Genomic DNA, 25,538 nt, shown 5'->3' on the forward strand with positions numbered 1-25,538 from the left:
CACAAGTATAAAAGAAGGTTGAATCACTCAACCCTCCGGTCTAAATGGTCCTGTGGGACTATTGCAACATGGAAAAGTGTCCGGATAATAGACGGGTCAGTCGCAGACGACTCATGTTGGCTCTAATAGTGGATGTGATATTTTTTCTTATTGGTAAGTTTCATTTTATATACAAACATTATTTATTTGAGAAACAAGTTTTTGCACATAACACAGTGTTGATATATTTATATATTTATGTATTTTTAAAATTGATCTTGATCGAAATGATATAGTTTATATTTACATCAAACTCATGTTGTTATTGTATAAGTATGTTTAGGACGATGAGCTGTCTTATAAACTATTTTGAACTGATAAAATGTAAAGTTTAAGTCTTACGCGTACATATTGCGAAAAAAAAGTTTCTTGGGAATGTTTGAAATTATTGATCACTTACGCTCAAAACCATATCTATCTTGAGAATGCACACAGCATATTGATTGTATGCTTTTTTCACTTAAAGGGGCCTTTTCACAGATTTTGGCATGTACTGAAGTTTGTCATTAAATTGTTTGTATTGAGAAATGTAATCATTGTATGTAAAAAGCTCTAATAAACAATAATAGAATTTAAAAAAAAGTAACCCTCTACTAGGCTCGAACCACTAATCCCTGGATTAAAAGTCTATCGGTTAGACCACTCGGCAATCCGTGCTCATACTATGATTGTTGTATTAAAAGTCTATCGGTTAGACCACTCGGCAATCCGTGCTCATACTATGATTGTTATCGGTTAGACCACTCGGCAATCCGTGCTCATACTATGATTGTTATCGGTTAGACCACTCGGCAAGCCGTGCTCATACTATGATTGTTGTATAGACCACTCGGCAATCCATGCTCATACTATGATTGTTGTATAGACCACTCGGCATTCCGTGCTCATACTATGATTGTTGTATAGACCACTCGGCAATCCGTGCTCATACTATGATTATTGTATAGACCACTCGGCAATCCATGCTCATACTATGATTGTTTTATAGACCACTCGGCGATCCGTGTTCATTCTATGATTGTTGTATAGACCACTCGGCAATCCGTGCATATACTATACTTGTTGTATAGACCACTCGACAATCCGTGCTCATACTATGATTGTTGTATAGACCACTCGGCAACCCGTGCTCATACTATGATTGTTGTATAGACCACTCGGCAATCCGTGCTCATACTATGATTGTTATATACACCACTCGGCAATCCGTGCTCATACTATGATTGTTGTATTTTATACTTATACCACTCGGCAATCCGTGCTCATACTATAATTGTTGTATTTTATACTTAGACCACTCGGCAATCCGTGCTCATACTATGATTGTTGTATTTTATACTTAGACCACCCGGCAATCCGTGCTCATACTATGATTGTTGTATTTTATACTTAGACCACTCGGCAATCCGTGCTCATACTATGATTGTTGTATAGACCACTCGGCAATCCGTGCTCATACTATGATTGTTGTATAGACCACTCTGCAATCCGTGCTCATACTATGATTGTTGTATAGACCACTCGGCAATCCGTGCTCATACTATGATTGTTGTATTTTATACTTAGACCACTCGGCAATCCGTGCTCATACTATGATTGTTGTATAGACCACTCAAATCCGTGCTCATACTATGATTGTTGTATAGACCACTCGGCAATCTGTGCTCATACTATGATTGTTGTATTTTATACTTTACACAACTAATCCTCGTACTGTCACAAAATTTAACGACAAAAAAAACTCTCCAAATCATTAAATCGTATCGCGTTGCAACTCTTTATAATTTTCAGGGTTTTAAATCGTCAACAGATGCACATAATTGATATTAAGAGCATGGAAAATGTTCAGCATTACTGTTTCCTAAAAAAATACAACGAAAATTTGCCAATATGAAACTTTTTTTATATTTTGCCAATTAACACAATCGTGAAAAGATCCCTTTAAGGCATTAATTAAATGGATTTAGTTGAACTGAACAGACCAAATGTTTTATTAACTTTAGAGCATTGTGGCTCATCGTTATTTTACAGATTCAACATCAACGTCTATTGTTTGAATAATCTAATAATACTAATAATACAAGTAATACACTTAATACTACTACTACCATAACTACTTCTTTTACTACTATTACATGTACATCTATTACTACAATTCCTACTGCTACTACTACTAATAATAATACTGGTTATAATGAAACTAATAATAATTATAATATATGCTACTTATAAAAATGATGATGATGATGATGATAATGATAATTTTTTTCAATAAACCGATAATTTGAACCAGAAAATTACGCCATATGCAAACTTACCAGTATAATAAAACCTTAAACACATGGTTTGGGCATGGTGAGTGTTGTATTTAAAGTATTTTTGTTTATATTTTGCTTTTCGATTTTGAGCTCCGCGCTTATAAGCTGTCTAAAATTTGCCAAATACACAGGGATCAAAACTTATGCAATGCTCGGGAATCACAACAGTTGTCCATTTGTCCTCTCATAACCCCCTGTTATCTTGCGGTAAATAAACTGCAAAACAATAACTACGAGTGTTGTTATTTTTGTTGGTAGAACCAACAACAAATGCTTACAAATTTCATCTTAAGGAAGTTTTTTTTTAATTTCCGCGTTTTTAATATATTGGCAAGTAGCTTTTGTTATCCTTTGTTTGACCGCGCGTTTTACATTTAGTCACGGAGATGCACAGACATAACTTATTAAAGGAAGACAAAACAGCTGGAATGTATGTAAGGAAATTAAGAAAAAAATATGAAACTGTAAACACAAGCAATCACAAAAGCTTCAATTTCCAAGCGTATAAAACAAACTATCGATATAATGCATAATTCTATGATTTCTCTTCACACAAAGAATGCACACATAAGTACCCGAATATTTCAAGCAGTACGTGTCACAGCGTCCGTGTAATGGTGTGCGTTTTTGTTAACTTTCTGCACTTATTATTAAAGCTACGCGAATAAATAGAAACAACCTCTACAAAAGGTTCTAAATATTTACATTATATTTTTTTAAATAACTAATCATTTTAGTTTGATTGATATTTGTAATATACATGGGTGTGATCGAAATACGAAATACACCAAACAGTTTTGACTCGTTAAACAAACGCTGCTATTGGACGTGGCTTTTACATATTTACAGAACAGTTTAAATAAATCACAAATATAATGAAGCTTAGAGGAGTGTCTTCTTAGACAAATACTACAGACATCACCAGTCTTTCAATCTTCTATCAATCTGCTACCGTAGTATCCATTTTTATGATCGGTTGCAGCATCGATTGTATGACTACCTACGCGATTTATTAATCTATTGCACTCGGTCAGTAAATTTAGTATTAAATCAACATTTGTGTCACTATTTATACGCGTCGCTAATCGCATAATTTAAAAATTATACTCCCTTCGAGTTTACGACAAATGTTTTTTATAACAATGAAAAACAATACTTGTAATAACCTTAGGCCAATCAATGAAATGAAACTTGAGAATTTAGACGACTTTATGTATGCACAAAAATAATCGCCGTTTTGTAATTGAAAAACTTTAAATGCATTCTGTTATCTTTTTTTATATTTGAAAATCGAAAAGCACTGAAAAGGGTTTATACAATGACCGTTATAGTTGCTTTTCCGTGTCAATGATCGGTTTTGCACTGTGCTGCATGTTGACATCGAGTAATTTTAGATCTTCCTTTCTACACTGAACTGGGGATACAACTATTGACCAATCGGATCAGACAATATAAATATGTATGCCATCAGTGCATGTCCGGTTGTAATTAGCATATTTATATTTACACAGAGATAACGATAACATAAAAATCAGGCAAGTGTCAATTAATACAATCCATTTTTTAAAATCAAATTTGCAACGCATAGTACGGTACTGTCCAATTATGAATCAATCAAACGGGAATATAAAACAAAAGCAGAAAGATTGACATCATACAATTGATTGGAAAAAAAGACGAATGAGAGAAATAGAAAAAAATGTTTGATGAATGCAGCTTTTCTAATAGACTGGTCGACTGATATATTTTTTTTATCGATCTTTACACTGTATTAGACCGGTTTTATTGTAAATACTGAACGTAAGTCACAGCGCACCAAAATGGAAGTTTATTTTATTTTAATTTAAATTCCAGAATTTAAACAGTCTCATTACTACAACGATATCCTTTTCTAAAATACATTCGATTAAACAAATACATGAATAACATACATAATCATAGCAAGGCAAATATAAATGCAAATACTTAAAAAAAATTCATGCTAATGGTATTTTCGTACAATGCTCTTAAATCAGTTCATATTGAGCAAATTGTTTTATTGTTTTAAATTCCCTCTAAGAAAGCCACAATTAAAACAACGAGTTTTCCAATAATGAAAATAATTTATGTCTGGTGAAAATAGCCAAAAAGGTCGCTGCCATAAACTTCTAATAGAGAGCTATATATGATTTATTGCCTATATTTGCAACAACAAAGTCTCGCTCTCCTAACTAAATACACTATTTCTATCAATCGTGATTTATTTTGTTAATCAGTGCACGCAGCTCCTTATCTGACTAATACTAAATTTATGACGACAGCGGCTTATCTCCTCAACTTCTCAACTTCAAGGATTTTTCAAAATAACAATATATTTTGTTAGCATAGAACCTTTACTATTTCTGCAGATACATGGATACTCAAACATATACAAAGTATCTGATTCATGTCGTTTTATGTCGTAAGACAATTATGTATGCCTCTTCACTAATTGAATGTGCTGGCAAACTGCTACGCAATATTATCAAAATAATGTAGTTTCAGTCATGCTACGTTTGCTCAAATGCATGCTTTAATAGACGACTTTATTACCCACCATAACACGGGCAAGAGCCCGCGTAGCGGGCGTTGACCGTTCATACATATGGAAATTTGGACAAAACAATAGGCATAGGGGATACATCTAAAAAATTGCCACGCGACATATATTTTCGCGATGCAATTACCTCCCTTGAATACTCATCTTGTTCATGTTCTTCCTCCGTTTGTTTAGTTGCGAATTTATTTGATCCGATTAATTCAATATTTCACTGTAATTATTATCCTCACAAATCAATAAATAAAACTGTTTAAAACATTGATTCGCTGAATTCATGAACATCGGCTTTGATTTCGAGCTCTCAAATTTTTAAGGGGAGCTAACCACTGCGCATACAGCGTCCGGTGAATACCGGTATTCTCGCGGTATTTAAATAACGACACCCTACTGTTTAATGACAGAATTCGTGACGCATTTTCTATTCGCTCGTAGAAAGCAGTTTTACGTGTGATCATGAGCAACATTCTGGTAAGTTGTGGTTGTTATCCATCAGAAACACATTTATTCACAAAATTGAACGATATTCCGATGTAACTTTTTAGTCTTTTAGCTTATTTTAAGCGTATTTACACCTCGTCTGTTCGCACTTTGAGAAATCCCGAAAGGTTACATATCACTATATAAAGTTTAGGCCTAAAACCACAAAATCTAATACCGTTGGATTTTCGTACCTACATCGTTCGTAACAAATCTTCCAGGTTCGAAATCAACAAAAAAAACAAGACATTTATAAATTGTCTCCATCATTTATCAAATTCTAAGATATTTGTTGTTTTTTTGTTTTTAGAAGCTGTTCTGCCAAGTTGAGAGCTGGGCACCACTTAAGCCATTCTATCGAGCAAAACTGAAGTTTTGGTTTCCAGAAATCAACAAAGGAGGCATTCCTGAACTATCAAAGTTTCCAAGCTATACACACAGTTATTTGCTGTGGTGATCTTGTTTATTGGTTTCGTTGATTTACTTTGATGGAACATATGTGAACTTTAATAGAACTTTAAAAAGTCTATATCTGTCTATCTATAAAAAAATCAGCTATGGCATTATACGATCAGATGTGCAAACATTGTCAAAGTGTTGTTAAATTAACAATTTGAAGGCAATTATGCTGAATAAATATGAAGGTTCCCATTCAAATTTAGCTTGTATATCGACAAGTGTCTGCCAATAAATGCCAAACTAGTAATACAAAACTCACCACAAGTATGTAAAAGCACGTAGTACCTGTTGTGATCATTTTTAGTAAGATAGTCTTATTCTAAAGAATAGCAAATAGTTTGTTTAGTCAATGCATAATGACATTGATATGATTTCCTTTCTATTGTGTAATTTATAAATTGGTTGTTACTTGTTGTTCCATGATACATGTTTTATCGCTAGTACAATACCAGCATTGTAAATTTTGTAAAAGGTAATAAAATGTTACTTCATTGATTCCACAGTTTTTCAGAAGATAACATCACTTTGTAATTCCATATACGTAAATATTCCTTTAAGTTGATGGCAGTGTTTCAGTATTACTTATTGTGCAACTATTATTTTATGTGCAAATAAATGATGTGAAGTGTTTTGTATCTTAACACAATACCATAAACCTTTTTATATATGTACTGAATATATATATACTAACATCATGTACATGCTTCATGCGGCTTAGCCAAGAAAGACAATGACTGACATTTAAATAGGCTCATCATGTTGAATCCTCCGTTTGACAATAATTTTCTCAGTTCAGTAGACAAATCAATACCTACCTGATCATGCATATGATTACTGATAATCTATGATCTATGTTTTATTGCATGTGTTATTTGAATGTTTAAATAAAAAAATATAGATGATATAACATTATGTTTATTTCCATTCAAATTGTAACTTAACATCTACAAACTAAGTATATGCAGTTTAGACAGTGATTAATGAATTGCTACAAAATGGCTATTTTTTAGTGGCGAAACAATTTAAACTATTCGACAATAGTTTGCGAAAAAAAATTAAATCCCTGCAAGATACCTGTATTTATAAAATAGTTTAATTGCAAAGCAAGTATGCTGCCATTCTGTTCCACATAGTTATACATTGATAATTAAAAACAGGAAGACAATTAGCGGAGTTAACATTTACCAACAGTAGAAATCATTCTGCTGATGAAGTCCATATAGTACACGGACGAAAGCTCCAGGTATAGCTTTCAATACTTAGTGCAGGGCTTTTCAGCCTTATATAACAGAGGCCTATTAAAGGCCGCTTCCCACTTGAATTTTTTTTTAATCATGCAGTTTTCCAAAAAATCCTAACTTACACCAGCTTTTTCATTTCCCAAAGCAGTAATTTTAGGGAGAATTTTTCCCAAACGAGCAATTTCTTCCCAAAATCCATAGGCTAGGGCATTTTCCAAATGAAGCGAGCAAAAACCCCTTAGTGTGTGTAATTTGACAGTCTAAAACTTATTGGATTTTAAAAAAATCCTGTCAATCAAAATTGATTTGACACATAATTTTGATTATGTTAAATCAGTGTATACTAAAATCAACTTGTTTAGCAAGCTGTTAAGTTGAATTGAGACATTTGATGAAACAAACTGTTTCCTGGGTATGACCAGTACTTAGTGTCATTAGGGCGATCTAAAGAATGCTCCCACTTAAGGGATCAATACATAGACCTCCCAGTGACTAAGCCAGTAAGCAGACACCATATCCACTATATCGCAGCCACTGAATCAGCTTTAAATTCCTGCGGCTAGAAAACACACACACAATTATAAGATGCTAGATCTTAAAGAACATGTTACTGGTTTGAAGATTGATTTTTTGGATGCATTACTTTATTATTGAAACAAAAGTATAATATTTTGAACACAATAATGTCCATATATTTATTAAAAATACATGTTTAAAAAAAGCTTTTGCCCGTAAATTAGGTAGCACCTATAATCATATTAGTAAACATTACGTGTTAACGAGCAACACTTTTACTTTTTATATGATTCGAACACATTATTAAGCCTGATCACACATGCAAAACACCGTGTTTAGTTTCAGTTTTAAAAGTGTTGCATGCCGTTTCAAAGGGCATATAAACAGATTATCAAAATGACCATTGTCCAAACACATTCTATACATAAAATTACACTATAAATCTAGCAGAAAGTGAAATACCACAAATGACTTAGATTCATACTGAAAATATGGTTTCGTTGATAAAGTATCATCATTTAGATTATATATAAAATCATAAAGCGTTACAAACGCGAACCAATCAAATATCACGAATAAAATGTTATTAAATGTATGACACCCTTGATGTCTGCGTATTTTATGCAATAGCCCTATTATATAGCCCAAACGACGTTTGTTAAAGACCCACTTGATAAAAACTTTTTTCTTTGATTCTATTCCTTTTATTGTAATTTTTCTCAGCAGTTCCGTGTACAAAATCAAAAAGGTGAAGGTATTTGCGTACATACTTAGACATGCCCCAATCTGTTTACATATCCTTTTAAAGATTACAGTGCCTTTGTTGTGAAAAGGTCGACCTACCACATCATATCCACACAAAGCCACCCGACCTCGTAAAAATAATTGTATCACGAACTTCCCATTGGATTTAAACATGCTTATATAACAGCATGGGCTAGTTCGTCATTATCGTTCCTATATATTTTGCATGTTAGACATAACAGCTGATAATTAAATAATATACGATAAAGGTCGTACGTAATTCTCATGCATATATATTTTGCCTGACAGGCACAACACGAATCAACAATGTTATATACGATTTAAGTAGTACGTATTTATCATTCTTATATATTTTGTCGATAAAGCATACCACGAATGAACATACTTTAATGAAGGAATAAAATATAGGATGGAAATTTATAAAACGGCATCTTATTGTTTGTATGCGAAAAGAGTAAGCGAAACGACTCATAATGATAATCCCTGTTTGATTTTGTATTTGATATTTCCCAGGCATTTCACTTCACAAGTGATTTCTTAAGTGGAGGCAATTACTAAAAGCGTAGATTATAGAACGTTATTTTTAATTATTCTTTCCCATAAAGGATACAATCGCAGATAACAATCAAATACAAACAGTTATTTCCGGTCATTTGTTGAGTGCTTTGTTCTTGTCATAGGAATAATCAGAAGAGTAGATTTCCGTAAAAAAAAACAGTTAAGGATGTTTACCAACTAAGTACTTACCTACTTAATGACGACAGAAATTGAAACATGACACTGATCGTTGTTGTTTATTTACTTTTTCAAGGAGTGGGAAATTGGGTCAATTTTACGCATTTGTTTTAATAGCGTAGTATTTTGTCACGTGACTTTCATTCATAAAATACCGGATTATTACGCTGTTGGAAAATGTATCGGCATGTTTTGTTTAGTTACAGCGCGTGCTTTCAGTGTAAAAGCCCCGCCCATAATTATTGCAGAATAACCCATAGACGGTTTTCTTCTTTGTTTATATGAAATTTGGCACGTGCTGTGTTAGAATTTAAGTTAGATTGAAAACAAACCTAGATAACAGCTTACACAAATTCGCGTTTCATATTGCAGGACAAACAACATAAAAATCATCGACTGTGAAAATTTTACGATTTGATTAAAAAAGATCGTCTCAACCTTTTTTAATAACTGACCATGAACTAAAGTTGTCTGATGTTTCCAAACAATTTGAGCCAATGTCTCAATAGCATGGCATTTTTTTTTATACGAAAATGTTTTAATGAACTGGGTCTTCACTTGTTGATATTTCGACAATGCTCTAAGTGTGATATTCGTATCCTCGCACCATTAGTTTTTGTCTTCCTTTGATATCTCTAGCGAATCGAAAATCAAATACGCGGCTGATTCGATAACTTCCAGTACAACTTCTATCAAATTAGCTACAATTGTATGAGCCTCGCTCTGTGAAAATGCATGTGCGAATAGTGTCATCCCATATTAGCCTGTGCAGATCGTACAGGCAAATCAAGGACGACTCTTTCCGCTTTAAGATAATTTTCGTTTAAAGAAAGTATCTTCTTAGCAAAAATCTAGTTTAGGCGGACACTGTCGTCCCTGATTAGCCTGTGCGCACTGCAAAGGCTAAGCTGGGATGACACTTTACACACATGCATTAAACCTCTTTTCACAGAGCACGGCTCATATAAATGTTTCGTTTAGCGGAACCCACTTATCAACCTAAGAGCCTATTACTCCCACCCGAAGATTTGTAAATGCGCGTTAGGTCCCAATATTGATGCATGGGTGGTGGAAGATACACGTCTCGTACGTGATGATTTTCGACTTGGATTAATATTTAGAAATAAGTTTCATGCTGTTTATTGTGTCTATTATCAAAGAAGTGACTCTTTATGATTCAAGAAATTTAAAAGTATATACAAGTATAGTGACAATAAAGATGGAGTAGGTAGTTATATAAATTCGTTAACCAGAAGACTAAATGAACTTCAAACAAATTAACTAGGGAAAAGTATTAAACAATATTGTCCGTGTTTAAGGTTAAGGAAGATATTTCATACGTAAAACGTATTTTAACCGCTTTAAATTTGTTCAAAACTTGATACAATTGTCATTTAGGTACGTTGTAAGTGATGTACCTCATTCATCAAATATTGGCTTGTTTTATAGCCTGCTTAAATGGTGCAGTTTCCTAAAATGATTAAGAACAAGAGGAAAATTCTTGACATACCCGAAACGAATTCTATATTTTTGTAAGATTTATACATTTCCAAGGGACCAAGATTTCTATATTAAAACTAATTAATACACAAAATTTACACTATTGATTTACCTCTGAACGAATGGATATCTATAGATGTTTTTTGTAACATCCTTGTTATCAAATCATAATTGGTCAAATTTAATTTGTAATGTATTCGCTATTGCTTAAAATACTAATATTCTCGCAAAGAGCTAAGTTTATCCCCCCATACCTCACAATATAGTTTTGAAGAGTAGGTCAATACGAAATAATATTAGGGAATATACATCCCTATCTTTATCATACTTTATGTAGAGCATTTTTAATTGACATAATTGCAAGTGATAGCCTGTATATATTCACAAGCAAGTTTAATTTTTCTTGGTTCTATGTCTATTCTTAATTCGTTAGTCTAAGAATCGGTTGGTGAACACCGGCCCTGGTTGGGATACTCCACTCGTTCACTTCAAAGCATGAGGTCAAAAACGATTTCACGTGAATAAACCACTCAAATAATGTGTAACATTAAATTGAAGTTTTCTTGACGTGTTCAATAGGTCTTGGTGGTTTAATTCTAACTTAATATACGGGTATCCGAAATAAAACTTTATGACATTAATGAATACATGTACACTGTATTGTACATTTTTTGCAAAATTACACGGCTACACATGTACGCCGAATTCTTGCCTGGCGTTATTCTAATCTTGGATCAGTCCCTTGCCGTTTTAGTAGCATTTAAAAACTGGTTTACTGTATTATACTGGACGGTAACTATGCAATTAATACATAAGTAAGATTGAAGTTATTTGAATTGTTCAAAACAATTGACCTTGATTACCGTTTTCCGGAAAGATTTAATGTTGCAACTGTTTTTAAATCTTTTAATGAATTGTAATAAATGAAAAGAAAAAATTTCGTTATTTAAAAAAAAACAATCGCAATATGGAACGCATGTGTAGCTGTCGCAAATTGATAATTTAAATGTAATGATATTGAGTAAATGATGTACCAAGACACACACGCCGTATTTAATATCACGTTTTTGTTTTGTTTTTATTTCAGTGGGTATTCCGGTTCTTTACTTGTTCCTTCAGGGTCAGCCCTTTATCAGGGGCTTTCAATGCGATGACCCCTCCATCTCCCTCCCCTACCGGCCAGATACAATCAGTACACCTGTTCTTATCGTCGCCGGATTTGGGACCTCTGTCTTTTGCGTGAGTAGAGACAAAGTTTGTTATAAACCATATATGTTTTTGTGAGCCGGCGATTTGCCTAACCGTCTATTCATTTTGGCACTGTTAGATTGACAACACCACCGTGTTCTGGCAGTCATTTAGTTGAAGACCAGTGTAGCAAATAACCAGATTTATGGGTCGTATACGAGTCTCATGCCTGACTCAAATGTCATAAACCCGGATATAAACGTAACAAATAAAGAACGGCAATATAAGAAATCATGCAAGTCTTTGCTAATTTGAAATATGTTGTTTTCTAGGTCGTTATTGTGGAGGTTTTAAACGCCATCAACAGGAAGTGTCGGCGACCATGCTCAACATTGGAAGACTTACGGTTCTGCGCAAAGGGATTTTCTGTGTTCCTCGTCGGGTTCGTAGTTCAAACACTGTTCGTAGAATTCGTAAAGAGACAGCTTGGATTCTTGAGACCAAACTTCATTGATGTATGTCAGCCGCAGTTTAACAGATCGCTTTGCCCCTCGTAAGTTGGACAATATTTCTTCCAGCTTTAAGTATAATAAATCGTCGTTTTGGCTAAGAACCGCTTTAGAGGCAATTAAATTGTTTGATTATAAGCAGTTATCATAAACATTTGTATAGCATGTTTTCTCCTCATAAGCTCAGAACATTGATGTATGTGATTTCATTGTAAGTGAAGTTTTCTTCTGAGCCTGATTCTTTATATTTAAATTGGTCACATCCGATCAAACGTATTAAATAGCCTTTTCAGAAAATGGTTGTTGTTTTCTATAACAAACTTTTATGTTGAGATATTTTTTTATCTGCAGCTTCATTACCGAGTACACGTGCAGCGGAAGTGATCACGACGCCGACGAGATTCGTGACAGCCGACAGTCATTTCCATCCGGGCACTCGGCGTTCTCCATGTTCATATCCGTTTTCTATTGCGTATGTACTCTTTCTTTTAGATCTAGCGTGTTTTCAGTTTAATTTTTCGGGCTGATACAAGTATTCAGGTCGTCACTTTTACCCTTATTCGAATGCATTTGTATACATACAATCGGCCGCTTAAAACCATTCGATTTAACATTTAAATGTAAACTAATAAAACATAAACGATTTCTTTACATGAAACGTTTGTTTATAAGTGATTATTTCAAATATAACCTGAAACTCAATTGTGCTTTATTATTACCCTACCATGTTCATTTTTGTCATGGTATCCGAGATGTAGTTTATACTCTTATTTAGATTCATTACATCGTTGTTGCATACTAAATAACATCGAGCCAGAGCACTCACAAATTTGAAATTCTGTTTCAAGTTTTACATACAGGGACGTCTCCGCATCAGTTTTTCACGAATTCTGAAGTTTTTCATGCAAGCTGCTCTAGTCTTCACTGCATCTATCTGCGGCCTGAGTCGAATCAGGGACCACAAACACCATGCCTCAGACGTCATCGTCGGATTTGCCGTCGGTGCAGCTGTCGCCGTATTTGTGGTAGAGAACTATGTATAATTTAATTGCAAGTTTATAAATAGTTAGCTTATGAACTTATTCTTAAAACAACACAATACAATCCAGTATCGTAATTATCGGTTCCCAATTACAATGCATAATTATTAAAATCGTCTAAATATTATTTTTAGTACAAGCTCGTTGCGGAAAACCTTCTCTCCAAATCTCTAGAGGACGAGGTCAGCAAATCATCCACGTCATCATCGACAGTTTCACATTACGTATGCTGCTCATGCACAACACCGCAATCCTCGAACGTCGAATCGCAGACGCCTGTCCCGCTACTCCAAAACGAGTGCTTTAGTGTCGTCCCAAACACAATCTCCACAAGCAGGCATGCGTCTTTAAAACTAAAAGTGACACCAGTAACATTATCAAACCAACAGCAGGAACTAGTTTTAAGTTACACAAGTGGTCTATGTTAAATCGTCAGAACTAGTGTGGCAGCAATCAGCTTATTTTTTATTGTAGAAGTTATCGTTCAGAATTGAACACAAACACGAAAGTTTGTGGGTTAGGCAGTTAGGATAAACTTATCTTACACAAATCAAAAGCAGATCAGTATCTTTTAGACATCGTATTGTCGACAAGCATTGTACTTGCAAAACTTGACCTCAGTGTCTCAAAGGTTTAAGGCACGTCATTTAGCCAATCTCATTTACAGCACATACGTCTGCAAGTATATGATGGTCCAGTAATTGGATATTACATCCATATCAAATCAAGTGATTTGGAAAAATCAGTCGATTGCTTTATTTGGAACGACTTACCTATTTATGTCAGTTTGTTCAAATTGCTTTTGATACATATAGCTAATGGATATATTTGATTGATGTTTGTTAATATAATAAATTAATATTGTGGACTTCCGTTGACCCAAAAAGTACGGTGGATGCTCCTTTTTTGAATATAATAAAAACATTAAACTTATATGATCGTGTCTCTTACGTTCATTGTCTGAAACCTGTCTGAACAACCGAGCCATTGATTAATAATATCGTATTGTTGCCGTCACTTCTTTTATTAATATAATTTTAATTGCTAAATATAAACTATAACGCCTTTACCATCACATAAAAGCAACTTGCTTTGTGGAATATAGTTTCAGTCGTAATCAAAGATACCACGCACTATGGGAAACGTGTGATTATAATAATCGGTTTAAAGCAATGTGTTTATTGCATTGTTCGAAATATTACGTCATGATTATGATGAGACATTATAAGAAGAGAAATGGTAGAATCTTAAATATCCAAATTTGTATAAAGAGACATTAAGTCAACATTTGAACAACAATGTATTTTTTGATAAAGCAGTATTATTCTTTAAAAATAAAACGAACACGCAAACATATTTGTCATCAACAAAAAGCATTTTGAAGTATTGAACTCAACACAGAGACTATCACGTGTTTGACAAGGAAAGTACATGTTCTGATAGATTTAATTTAAAGTTCAGCCGATAGGATTTAAAACTCGCAGACATATTTAAAAAAAAAATGATTTATGTAAAACACCCTTATTAAATACCCATCCCAAATATTTATAAAATATTTTTTTTTTTAAGCACCCACGTTGATTATGGTCTAAATACGTAGTTTATTAATACACTTTTGCCAAAGCAAACGTTTTAAGCTATGTATGGATCAAGTTCTTGCAGATGCTTCATCTAATAATAGGCACATTAATCACGATGCACCACCTTTAAAAGCCAAACGTATACAGACGCAAGCCACATGAAGCAATTTGCTACAAGAGAAATGTGTTTCACGCCTTCGGTGTCAAGTGCTTCTTACTATGACGCTTATTGCATCTGCTGTTACGATTATCCATTGAATAAACACACTTAGTCCGCACAAATTTATCATTTGTTCAACAGAACATTTTACTACAACACATTGGAGCGAGCAATTGTTTGCTATTCTCATCCAATAATTTTCCTTTTAATCGTTGAACGAAAAATACAAAATATTTTGTAAATTATATAAGCATTTCATAGATAAATCGAAAAATAGCTATTCGCAGGGAAAAATAGACATGCGGACGCAATCGAATAATTAAATATATTTTGTTATTCAAAGCTTTGTTATTGTGACATATCCAAAGAACATTTTATACATGATTGTAGACCTTATGTAATTCGCATAGATTAAAGAATAAGCTGATCGCTCTACTTGTTGACTTGTAAGCTTATGTTTAAGATTTGGTTAAGGTTATGTCATAGTATTACTTCAAAGGGCAAGATGCAGATGTTGTAAAGACAAACTAACTGTTTGATATCATATAAATGTATAAGAACGAGGTAATATTGTTAGTAAACTAGTCATTATGATATGCAATGCCCTTTAATCTTACTTCTTTAAATAAAAACAAATACTTAATATTTTATTTTTATTCTATTACGTAATTTGTCTGACTGTTGTCGTTATGTAATTATTTCGTGGCTATTTATGCAATATCGTTTTTCAATGAATTCAACTTTTATCTTTTTCTTAAATAAATAAGGTCGAAATGAAAACATTTTTTTTTATAAAATAGTGTAGTCTAGTGTCGCAAGCGCATGAACCTTTATTCTTAATTCAGTATTGTTGCTTATCTTGCAAACGAATTGGCACTTACAGAACTAACTCTAAAGAATTTTGAACCCTCTAAAGCTATTACTGTGCTCGGTTTGAAATTTTAAACAATTGGTACCACTTAATTTTAATAAAGAGAAAGGAAATAGTAATAAAACAATTCCACATGAGCGGGAACATTGCAGATGTTTAAGAGCAAGCAAACGCGTGTCTTCCAAAGTAAGAATTGCTTAAAGCCCGAAAAATAAACCTTCAAAATTTGTTACAACTTGCATCTTCATTATAATCAATACTGAATAGCAATAACATTTAATATATCAGCTTATAATTAAATCCGTCACACATCTTAAATATTTATATACAAATCAGCTAAGAAACAACCTATCGAGTAAATACAAACCTAATCAGCCAGGGGCGGTTCCAGAATTTCTGGTTAGGGGGGGGGGGCGGGATATTGAAAGATGTGCTTGGGCCCCTGGTGGGTGCAGGGCAAAGCCTTGCTAGTGGGCCCAGGGGGGGCCCGTAAGCTTTACGATTTTAGTGATTTTAAAGGCTTTGACAACCACTTCTCGAGCATGTAACGCCTTATATACTTTCAGCAAAGTACCTTTTTATGATGCCCAATAAGTACATAGTTTATAGTTAAGGGGGTCCAGGGGGGGGGCGAAGCCCCCCGGAAGTTCCACGATTTTAGTGATTTTGAAGGCTTTGACAACCACTTCTCGAGCATGTCACGCCTTATATACTTTCATCAAAGTACCTTCGTATAATGCCAAAAAAGTTCATAGTTTATAGTTTTAGGGGTCCAGTGGGGGCAAAGCCCCCCGGAAGCTCCACGATTTTAGTGATTTTGAAGGCTTTGACAAGTTTAAAAAGGTGATTTAGATCTAGTTAAGTGTGAATCATCAAATTAATTGACTTTACTTTGGCGATTTTAGGGGGGGGGGCCTACGCCGCGTCCGCCCCCCCATGGAACCGCCTATGTCAGCTATAATTTGTAAATTATATAAAAAATGCATCATCGGGTATATACTCCATCCGTATTTAATGTTCGCTTATGTGCGTATTGTAGCTAACATAGAAGCTCCCAAAATTAAGCGAAATTATCGTTCGTATCTTTTTCTGTTATAACAGCACAATAACTATGAACAAGAAGCGATCAAAAAACTGATAACAGCTTAAGGACGGTCGTTGCAAACCATTGGTATTTAAACCATTTTAAGGGCTTACCGAATATCACACTTACCTAAGAATGTTATTTATCTCAAACCAAACGCGCTTTAAAACGATTTTAATCATATATAATTATGCAGAATGAAAATGGAAAAATGAATTCCAAAAAACAAGTGGCGTGCGAATCCAATATCATCATTATCGTCTTCGTCGTCATTGTCGTCGTTGTTTTCATCATACGTTTTCATCTTCAACATCGACATCAAATAACAAGTCCTCATCTTCATCTTCCTTGGCAACCACCTCCTCCTTCTTCACAACATTAGCATCGTTATCGATGTAATAATCACCATCGTCATCATCGCATCATTATCATCAACATAATCAGCATCTACTTCATAGTCGTCGCCGTCGTCATCAGCTTTACTTGTAGCATTATCAACAGCAGCAGTAATAAGAATTACTGCATTCAACAAGGTCATAATTACAAATAAAAAAACGTTCTGTTTCCTAGTAATTTTTAATTAAGTGATTTTATTTCGTCAAAGCACTTCAAATATTTATTGTGTAAATGGGTTTTAATTTGTCTTTGTATAAAATATATTTATTGGCACTCAATTGGTAATAGTAATAGGAAAATACACATGCGACTTTTAATGGTATTGTACAAGGCACTTAGTCATTTAACATCTCCAATGGACTTTTTTGAGTGTTCAATACTAGTGATTTTGATACGAATGTAACCAGCGTTATACCTAAAATTAATTAGTATTTTAGATAAATAACTCTCTCAGATAAATATATGTTCATAATTCATTAAGTACTAAATGTGTTCTTTAAATGTTATTTTTCCAACAAGCCTTTAGATAATAAAGTAAACATATTTATGTACTATTTAATTACATTTAAAGATGATGAAAACATAAACACATAAGTTTTTTTCAAATTAAATATCACACCTCTATTCAATAAAGTCAATGTGTTACACATATATATATATATTTATATGTTCATATACACGTCAGTTTCCCTGTTACGTAAACGGAAAATAAAATCATCAGCTCATATACTTAAATGGCTCCATTATAAATGCATTATAGAATAATGTAACGTTCGCATTTTCCTAAATTTCAACCGTGTGAACCAAGTTTAATGTCAAATACGATACATCAGAAATTCGGAAGTACAGTCTATTCAGGGACGAAACTGACCGCCTAGACTGTATTTTTGTTAAGAAGAGTTTTTCTTTAAATAGGAAAGTTTTATCACAGATTAGCCTGTGCGAGAATGTCTTGCATTTCAACGCTGATACAGTTCTGTTTTGTTAATTATCACCCTCTGAGGTTAAATTGTGCACATCGTTCAACATTCTTTTCGATTAGAACAACTGGGATAATACTTTCTCATTAAAGGAGCTACAGATTAGTGGATTGATAGGGTTCTGGTTGTTTGTTTTATTCTTCGAGAAACATTAAACGTTTTTAGAGCGCCATATCAGAGGCTTGATTATGCTTTTGATGTTTGTTTTATTCGTATCTTTTTGACAGAGCGTTAACCCATTTGTATGTAAATGTAGACCAATCAATACCTATACGATAAGCATCGCCTAATGTTCAATTATTTAATTGACTTATTCCCGATCTATCCGCATGTTGCTATGAGCCTCTATTAGAAAATTAAATGTGCAAAACGAATTATCAATATAATATAGAAGTTCATATTTGCTGTTCACAAAAATATTGAATGTACACTCATGCCAGGAACTAATCATCTTGGCTCCTTAAGAATTTGATGAAAGAATATACATGTTGTTATAAAAGAGAAACGTTTACTTTTTGTGCACATGCATACATACTCAAACAAATACGATGTACTCAAATTCTGTCGTCTATCCCGTAATGACTCTATGTTTTCGGACACTTAAAAATAATTAATTTTTTTCGTGTCCGAAAACTTAGATACGAAAAATATTCACAAAATACAGGTGTCCAAAAACTTAGAGTCGACAATTGAAGTGTCTGAAAATAGCGTCAATTGTATCAACGACTGCCGGTAATAGCACGCGCTTGTAAAATACCATGCCGTATAGTATATATGACAGTTATATATGTTTGCACTGCATTTTAAATAATTTTAAATGCTTAATTTATTTGAGAGAAAGTTACTACAAGGTTATACTTTTACGAACGAGTTCAAAGATAAGTATGTGATGTACCAATACTCGCTAGTATGAACCTGTAATTAACGCAATAAAAAAGCAAACTATGAATTCTTTGTTTGTTCATTTCCGATAGTTGTCCATTGTTCGTAAAACTTGCAATAGGCAGCATCGTACTTTGAAGCTTTAACTATTTGTCACAGTTATTTTACTGAGAAGGGGTAGTGCATGTACCATTGCGGTAGATAATTGAACGGTTAATTGACACTACCCTGGTTATTGTCATAACGCTTATGTTATCGGGCGAAACCATTGTTTAATACCGGTTTGAAAGCTTATTTACCCAATAACGCAAATGTGATGGTACGTTGCCCTCAGGCATGCACCTGCGATGTTTTATTATGTTAATCTGGTTGTAAAACCCCACGATCGAAGTGTCACTACATATCGAAAACAGGACCGAAATTTGGTAAAATAGCGCTGTACAATATACTGTCCGAAAACTTAGAGACATAAAATATGGACGAAAACTCGTGTGTCCGAAAATTAAGAGTCACGCAAAATAATTATTTTTGCTAAAAATAGGGGTGTCCGAAAACTAAGAGTGTCCGAAAACATAGAGTAATAACGATACTGCGGGAAATTAAATTGAACTAATTATGTCACAAATAAATAAAAACGAGTATTTTGTATCTACACAAACTTATGTAATCATACCACATCTAGCGTTGAAATTTTGGCTATTGCTATAAGGTTCACTGATTGTTCAGGTGCTTACTTTATTTTACGAAATACTTTACGAAAATTTCGTTGATTTTGAGCGTTATAGAGGCTTTAACATATTAAAGTTTCCGCTTTGCAATGTTTGCTAAAATGTTTGCGTTCATCAAATACTTTATAACACCATAATGGTAAACGTTAAATGTCAATGCGCATCACTTTAAATATTTTTATAGTTTGAACATAGCTAGATCAAAGTATCCTATTCTTTACTCTCCACATTTTAAAATTCGTGTTTACATATTTTCGACATGAAAATTATTCAACCTCGTGTCAAAGATTCAAATCATAAAATAGCGCGAAATATTCTAATAACGTAGGCTTATACTGAACATACAGCATAATTGATTCATTTTCATATTAAAATAACAACGTTTCAAAAGTGGAACTTTTGTATAATGTGAAATCATTATGTCGTTTTCGTTAATATGTGTTACAAAACGTAGATCATTTATATCAAGTGTAACATGTTTTACAATATAGTGCAGTCTTTATGCAATAGTTTTTTTTAATCCAAAGGACGCTGGCTCTAGACCCGCTTGGGACAAACTTTGTTCTTTCTTAAATTCTATTCTTTGTATCATAATTATGCTAAGTAGTTTGGTGGTATTTAAGGCAATCAGATACAGAATTTAATACATGTCTCATAATATGAATCAGTCCCTTAGAAGATGACAGTGAATTTGTATTCAACAGAGGTCGACCTATCCACGACAAGCTTAACGACCTATTACAAACAATCATGGACTTATTTTATACCTGCACGGAGCAGTACGTCATTATCATTGTTATATCCGTTGTCTGATGAAAAATACCAAGAATTAACATACCAATACGCAATATAGGGCTGTTCTTCATAATAATACTACATCTTAGTGTTTCTATACTAAAATCGTACGTGACACAACTCCAAATGACAAGAAGTGTCCTGTTTGATGTTGTAGTTGATACCTCTCAGGCACTTCACATAACAAGTACTAGTACGTACTTGTGAGAACGCATGTACAAACGGAAGGTTATAACACAAGCCTTTGATTAAATGAAGTCTTTTGTAAAATACTTTCACAAAAATTCCCGGTCATTTGTTGAGTGGTTTGTTCATGTCATAGGAATAATCGGAAGAAGACATGTCCATTATAAACAACGAGTGTAGGATGTTTACCTACTTACGACAATAATTGTTTTTTATCGACGACATTAATTAGAAAGCATGACCACAATATCGTTGTTGTTAGTAACTTTTACTTGGAGAGGTTTGACGTTTAATTGATTGCGCCCCTATATAGCGGAGGGGTGGGGGTGGGGGGGGGGGGGTCACGGACTTTATATTATCGACTGTGCATATTTAAAGGTATGATTTAAAGATATGATGTATACCATATGCACATACTAGATACTACAGAGGATTAAATAAGCGCATTTTTAAATAATTTCAGCTCATCCCTCAAAGCAATGTATGTTTATACGAAAATGTTGTCAAACATTACTTGTTGACATCGATAAAGAGTTGAGTGTGATGTTCGCATCTACGAATCTGTATTTTGACTTCTTTGGCTATCTCTCACGAATCGCACATAAGTTACGCCGCTGATTCGGAAACACCCAGTAAATATTAAACCCAATTAGTTGCCAATATATCACATGTCTCGTGTTAGCGGAGCCTATTTATCACTCTAACAGCCCACTTATACCGCCCAACGGTTTGTAAATGTGATATTGATGAATACATAAATCAATCATTAAGCAATATAAGTCAATGTTATCTATTTAACTAGTTTAAGTTAAGTTAAATAATTTATTGATAAGACAAAACAAACTTTGACGTTTTCTGTTCAAAACGTTATTAACTGGCATATACGGATATTGTTATTGATGCAGCTCTACTTCAAAGTTGCGTTGCTTAAATTGTGCAATTTCTTAAATTGTTTTATTTCAGGAGGATCATTCTCGCCATACATCAAAGGCATGCCGCGTGTTGTCATGTATACAAGTTTACAACGGAAACATATTTTTATATATAAAGCAATTTTTTTATTAAAGTTAAATTCTTGCATTTACCCATGAAAACAACAGAATATTTATATATTTCAGTGTTACTCTTTTTCAAATTATAAGTGGTCAAATTAAGTTAACAGGCAAATATTAACATATATTCCGCAATTGAATTTGAACTAAACAGAACAGAACGTAGAAAATAACATAATTTTAGTTCGCATTAACTGTACTGTTTCTAGCGTTAATAAAATTAAAAAAAACAACATACATAAACAAGAAACCGTCGGAGACGGGTGATGCTCCCAAAGTGTTGTTTTTTGTCACAATATTGCACTATATATTCAGATAAAAGCAATCGTCTTGAAGGGCATAACTTTGGACAAAATAATACGATGGATGGTTTAGCAACTAAAAAATTTCAAAGGGCCATAACTCTGTGAAAAATCATCTGACTAGAACCCGCTGATAATATGCACATGTCCTCTTGGTAGTGAAGCTTCCCATAAAGTTTCATTGAATTCCGGTCATTAGTTGCTGAGAAATAGCCCGGACAAGAATTGCACTATATGTACAGTTAATGGAAAATTTCAAATGGCCATAACTCTGTAAAAAATCATCCGACCAGAACCGGCTGAAAATATGCACATCTCCTCTTGGAAGTGAAGCTTCCCATAAAGTTTAATTGAATTCTCGTCATTAATTGCTGAGAAATAGCCCGGAAAAAATTGTGCACGGACGGACGGACGCCCGCACGACCAGACGAAGCGGCGACTATATGCTTCCCCCCCCCCCCCCCCCCCAAAAAAAAAATGTGGGAGAGCATAATAAAGTAAATAGATTTTGCAGGAATGTTATTAAAATCTAATTGAGGAACTTAACATATATTTAAAAAAAAATGTTTTATTACAATTCGAATCCAAACCACATATTATTTTAGTCAAAGCGCAATTACGAATAAATTATACTTACTGTATATGCAATACATATAGCGGCATATAAAAAAAGGACCACAAACTAAACGTTTGAATCCCAATCACGTATAAAGTTGAATTGGCACAATACCGGATATGTATACCTTATGTAAATGCAATTTCTATATATATTATACACAACATATTTCAAATATAGCATATCACATGATATAAAAATGTATTTAATATAAAGTTAATCATGTGCAGGTACGTGTATACAATATCCAATAATGTCAGAAAGAATTTAATATAAAGTTGAAGATATAAATGATTTTACATTAGTTATTTGTTTAACGATGATGAATCTTGAGTGCTTCTGAAATAACTTTCCTAACTTAAGCATTTCATTTTTATTTTCTATAGTAAACACTTGTGTGAGTTTGAACATAAATTTGAACAAAGTATGTCAATATAAAAGTACCAAACCGATGACCGAAATAGAGTCGATCGGATTGACATTCTCCGTTCGTTAATTGATAATCACGAACTAAAAAAGACTGAAGGCACGTGATTGTAATACTCGCATGATGCTTTACATTAAGCTGAAGTATGCTTGACGTGTTAACTAGACCTTGGTGGTTTAATTCAAACTTAATATACGGGTATATGGAGCGCAACTTTATGGTCATAATGTTTAGACGTAGTCTACAATCGACGAATAATTACAAGGTGAATAATTGTATGCCAAATACTTGAATGGCGTAATTCTGATATTTGATCGTCCCATCGTCGTTGTAGCAGCATTTACAATACGGGTTTACTGAAATATAATGGACTGAGCCATTCAAAAACGAACACAAATATTATCAGTATCCTTAAACAAATTTATTTTAAAGTCTTTAACTTGTGAGAGAATGCCTACACTCAACAGAAAATGCCAAGAGTTTTAAAACGAGAAAGAAAGATAACTGAAAGCTTGTATTTAAGCATTCAGCATGTAGTATTGAAAAGCGTTTTCGGATGTGAAGTGTTCTTTTTTTAGTCTCGGAATACAACTTTGCAAGATCGTTATTTCAACTTTCTGTGAGTAAGCCCCTTGAACACGTCTGAACTAAAGAAATAATACAACTCAAATTACACAAAATATTTTCCTTGTTCTGGGATTGCTTCATATTTTGCAAATACAGTTTGAACGACATATGTGAAGACACGCATGTTCAAAACTTGATGAAGTGGTTTTCACTTGGTGCAGACGATACATCGAATTATGGCTTACAAATGGCGCAGTTTTCACATTTTTCTCAAGTCAAGAGAATAATTCTCGTCATACATCAAAGACATGCCATTATGTTGTTATTTTCGCAAACTTTCAACGAGAAAATATTTCACGTTAAACAAATTATGAATCCGAATCATATTACATCATCACTGAACTATATCAAAGATCCTTCACTAAACATGTTTATTTATAGAGCTTTGAGGATACTTTGATGATTTCAGATATGAATTAAAATCACACAATGAAAGCAATACATATTCAATACCAGATTTTAGGCGATACATAAAAAACTTCACGCGATACTTTTTTTATCATCCTAAGATTTTAAGTATTTACATCATACACATGGAATTGTGTTGATGACAAACATTTCTCTCACCGATGCAGTGGAAAAATGGATATAATATAGTTTTCATTCGCTCTGAAGCTTATTTATTGTTGATTTTGAATAAGAATTTGTTAATTGTTTGAACGGAATTTATTGTCACAAAGGCGTAGATTATTCAAATTCATTTCGCAATACACTGACAGCTGTATTCTATATAAGCCGAAGTTTAGCTACAAAACCCTTTCATTCCGCATGACCTAGTGTGAAAAGATCGGGCTTTTATACATTGTTATGGTCCACTTATTTATCTCAAGGCCTAATAAAAAACCTCACATGTACAAAAGATTCATATGATGTATCCTATTAAGCTACTGTATGCTTGGCGTGTTGAATAGGGCTTGGTGTTTAAATTTAAACATAATATACGCTTTTCGGAATAAAACTTATTGCCTTAATGTATACAAGTAATGTACAATTTACGCAAAGTAACACGGATGATGTCTGTTATACAGTTACGTTTATGGTTTTAGTCTAATATTGCTTGTCCCTTCGTTACTTTATTAGTTATTTAATACTAATTAACTTATTTAGGACAGATTATGGTGTACTAGAATATGCTGTCGTAACATGCACTATTAAGTTTCCAGTTACCTAAACTGTCTTATCACGGTTGAACTTGACTGCGACATCAATGTATTCCATCATTTCTTTTCAAAAGTGATTGTCGAATAACACGTGAATCTGGAACAAACAACAAATTCTTTGCAAGAGATACATTAAGGTCCGACTTATAAAACATCTGAAAATCATTTTTATGCACAATTTATTGAAACTGCAACTCAATCTTACAAAGTTTACATTTACGTTAAACGTTTTTACAAAAGTGCTTATAAATCAATAACAAAGAACTTTAATGAAAGATATATTTTCTATTTGTCGATAAGAAATTTATCGGTTCTAGTCTAACTTTA

General features: G+C 33.5%; 2 protein-coding genes across 2 annotated transcripts in view; one reads left to right on the forward strand and one right to left on the reverse strand.

Annotated features, from left to right (window-relative positions):
• The window catches only part of LOC127874321 (probable thiopurine S-methyltransferase), a 195,058-nt gene that overhangs the window by 140,060 nt on the left and 29,460 nt on the right, over positions 1-25,538 (reverse strand). The gene's annotated exons all lie outside the window — the stretch shown is intronic.
• On the forward strand, positions 45-13,368 carry LOC127872254 (putative phosphatidate phosphatase). Its single transcript, XM_052415584.1, has 5 exons — positions 45-153; positions 11,716-11,867; positions 12,149-12,369; positions 12,677-12,797; positions 13,174-13,368. The coding sequence occupies exons 1-5, from the start codon at positions 45-47 to the stop codon at positions 13,366-13,368; spliced, it is 798 nt and encodes a 265-aa protein (XP_052271544.1).

Source organism: Dreissena polymorpha, chromosome 3 (assembly GCF_020536995.1).
Source record: "Dreissena polymorpha isolate Duluth1 chromosome 3, UMN_Dpol_1.0, whole genome shotgun sequence".
Classification (NCBI taxonomy): Eukaryota; Metazoa; Mollusca; class Bivalvia; order Myida; family Dreissenidae; genus Dreissena; species Dreissena polymorpha.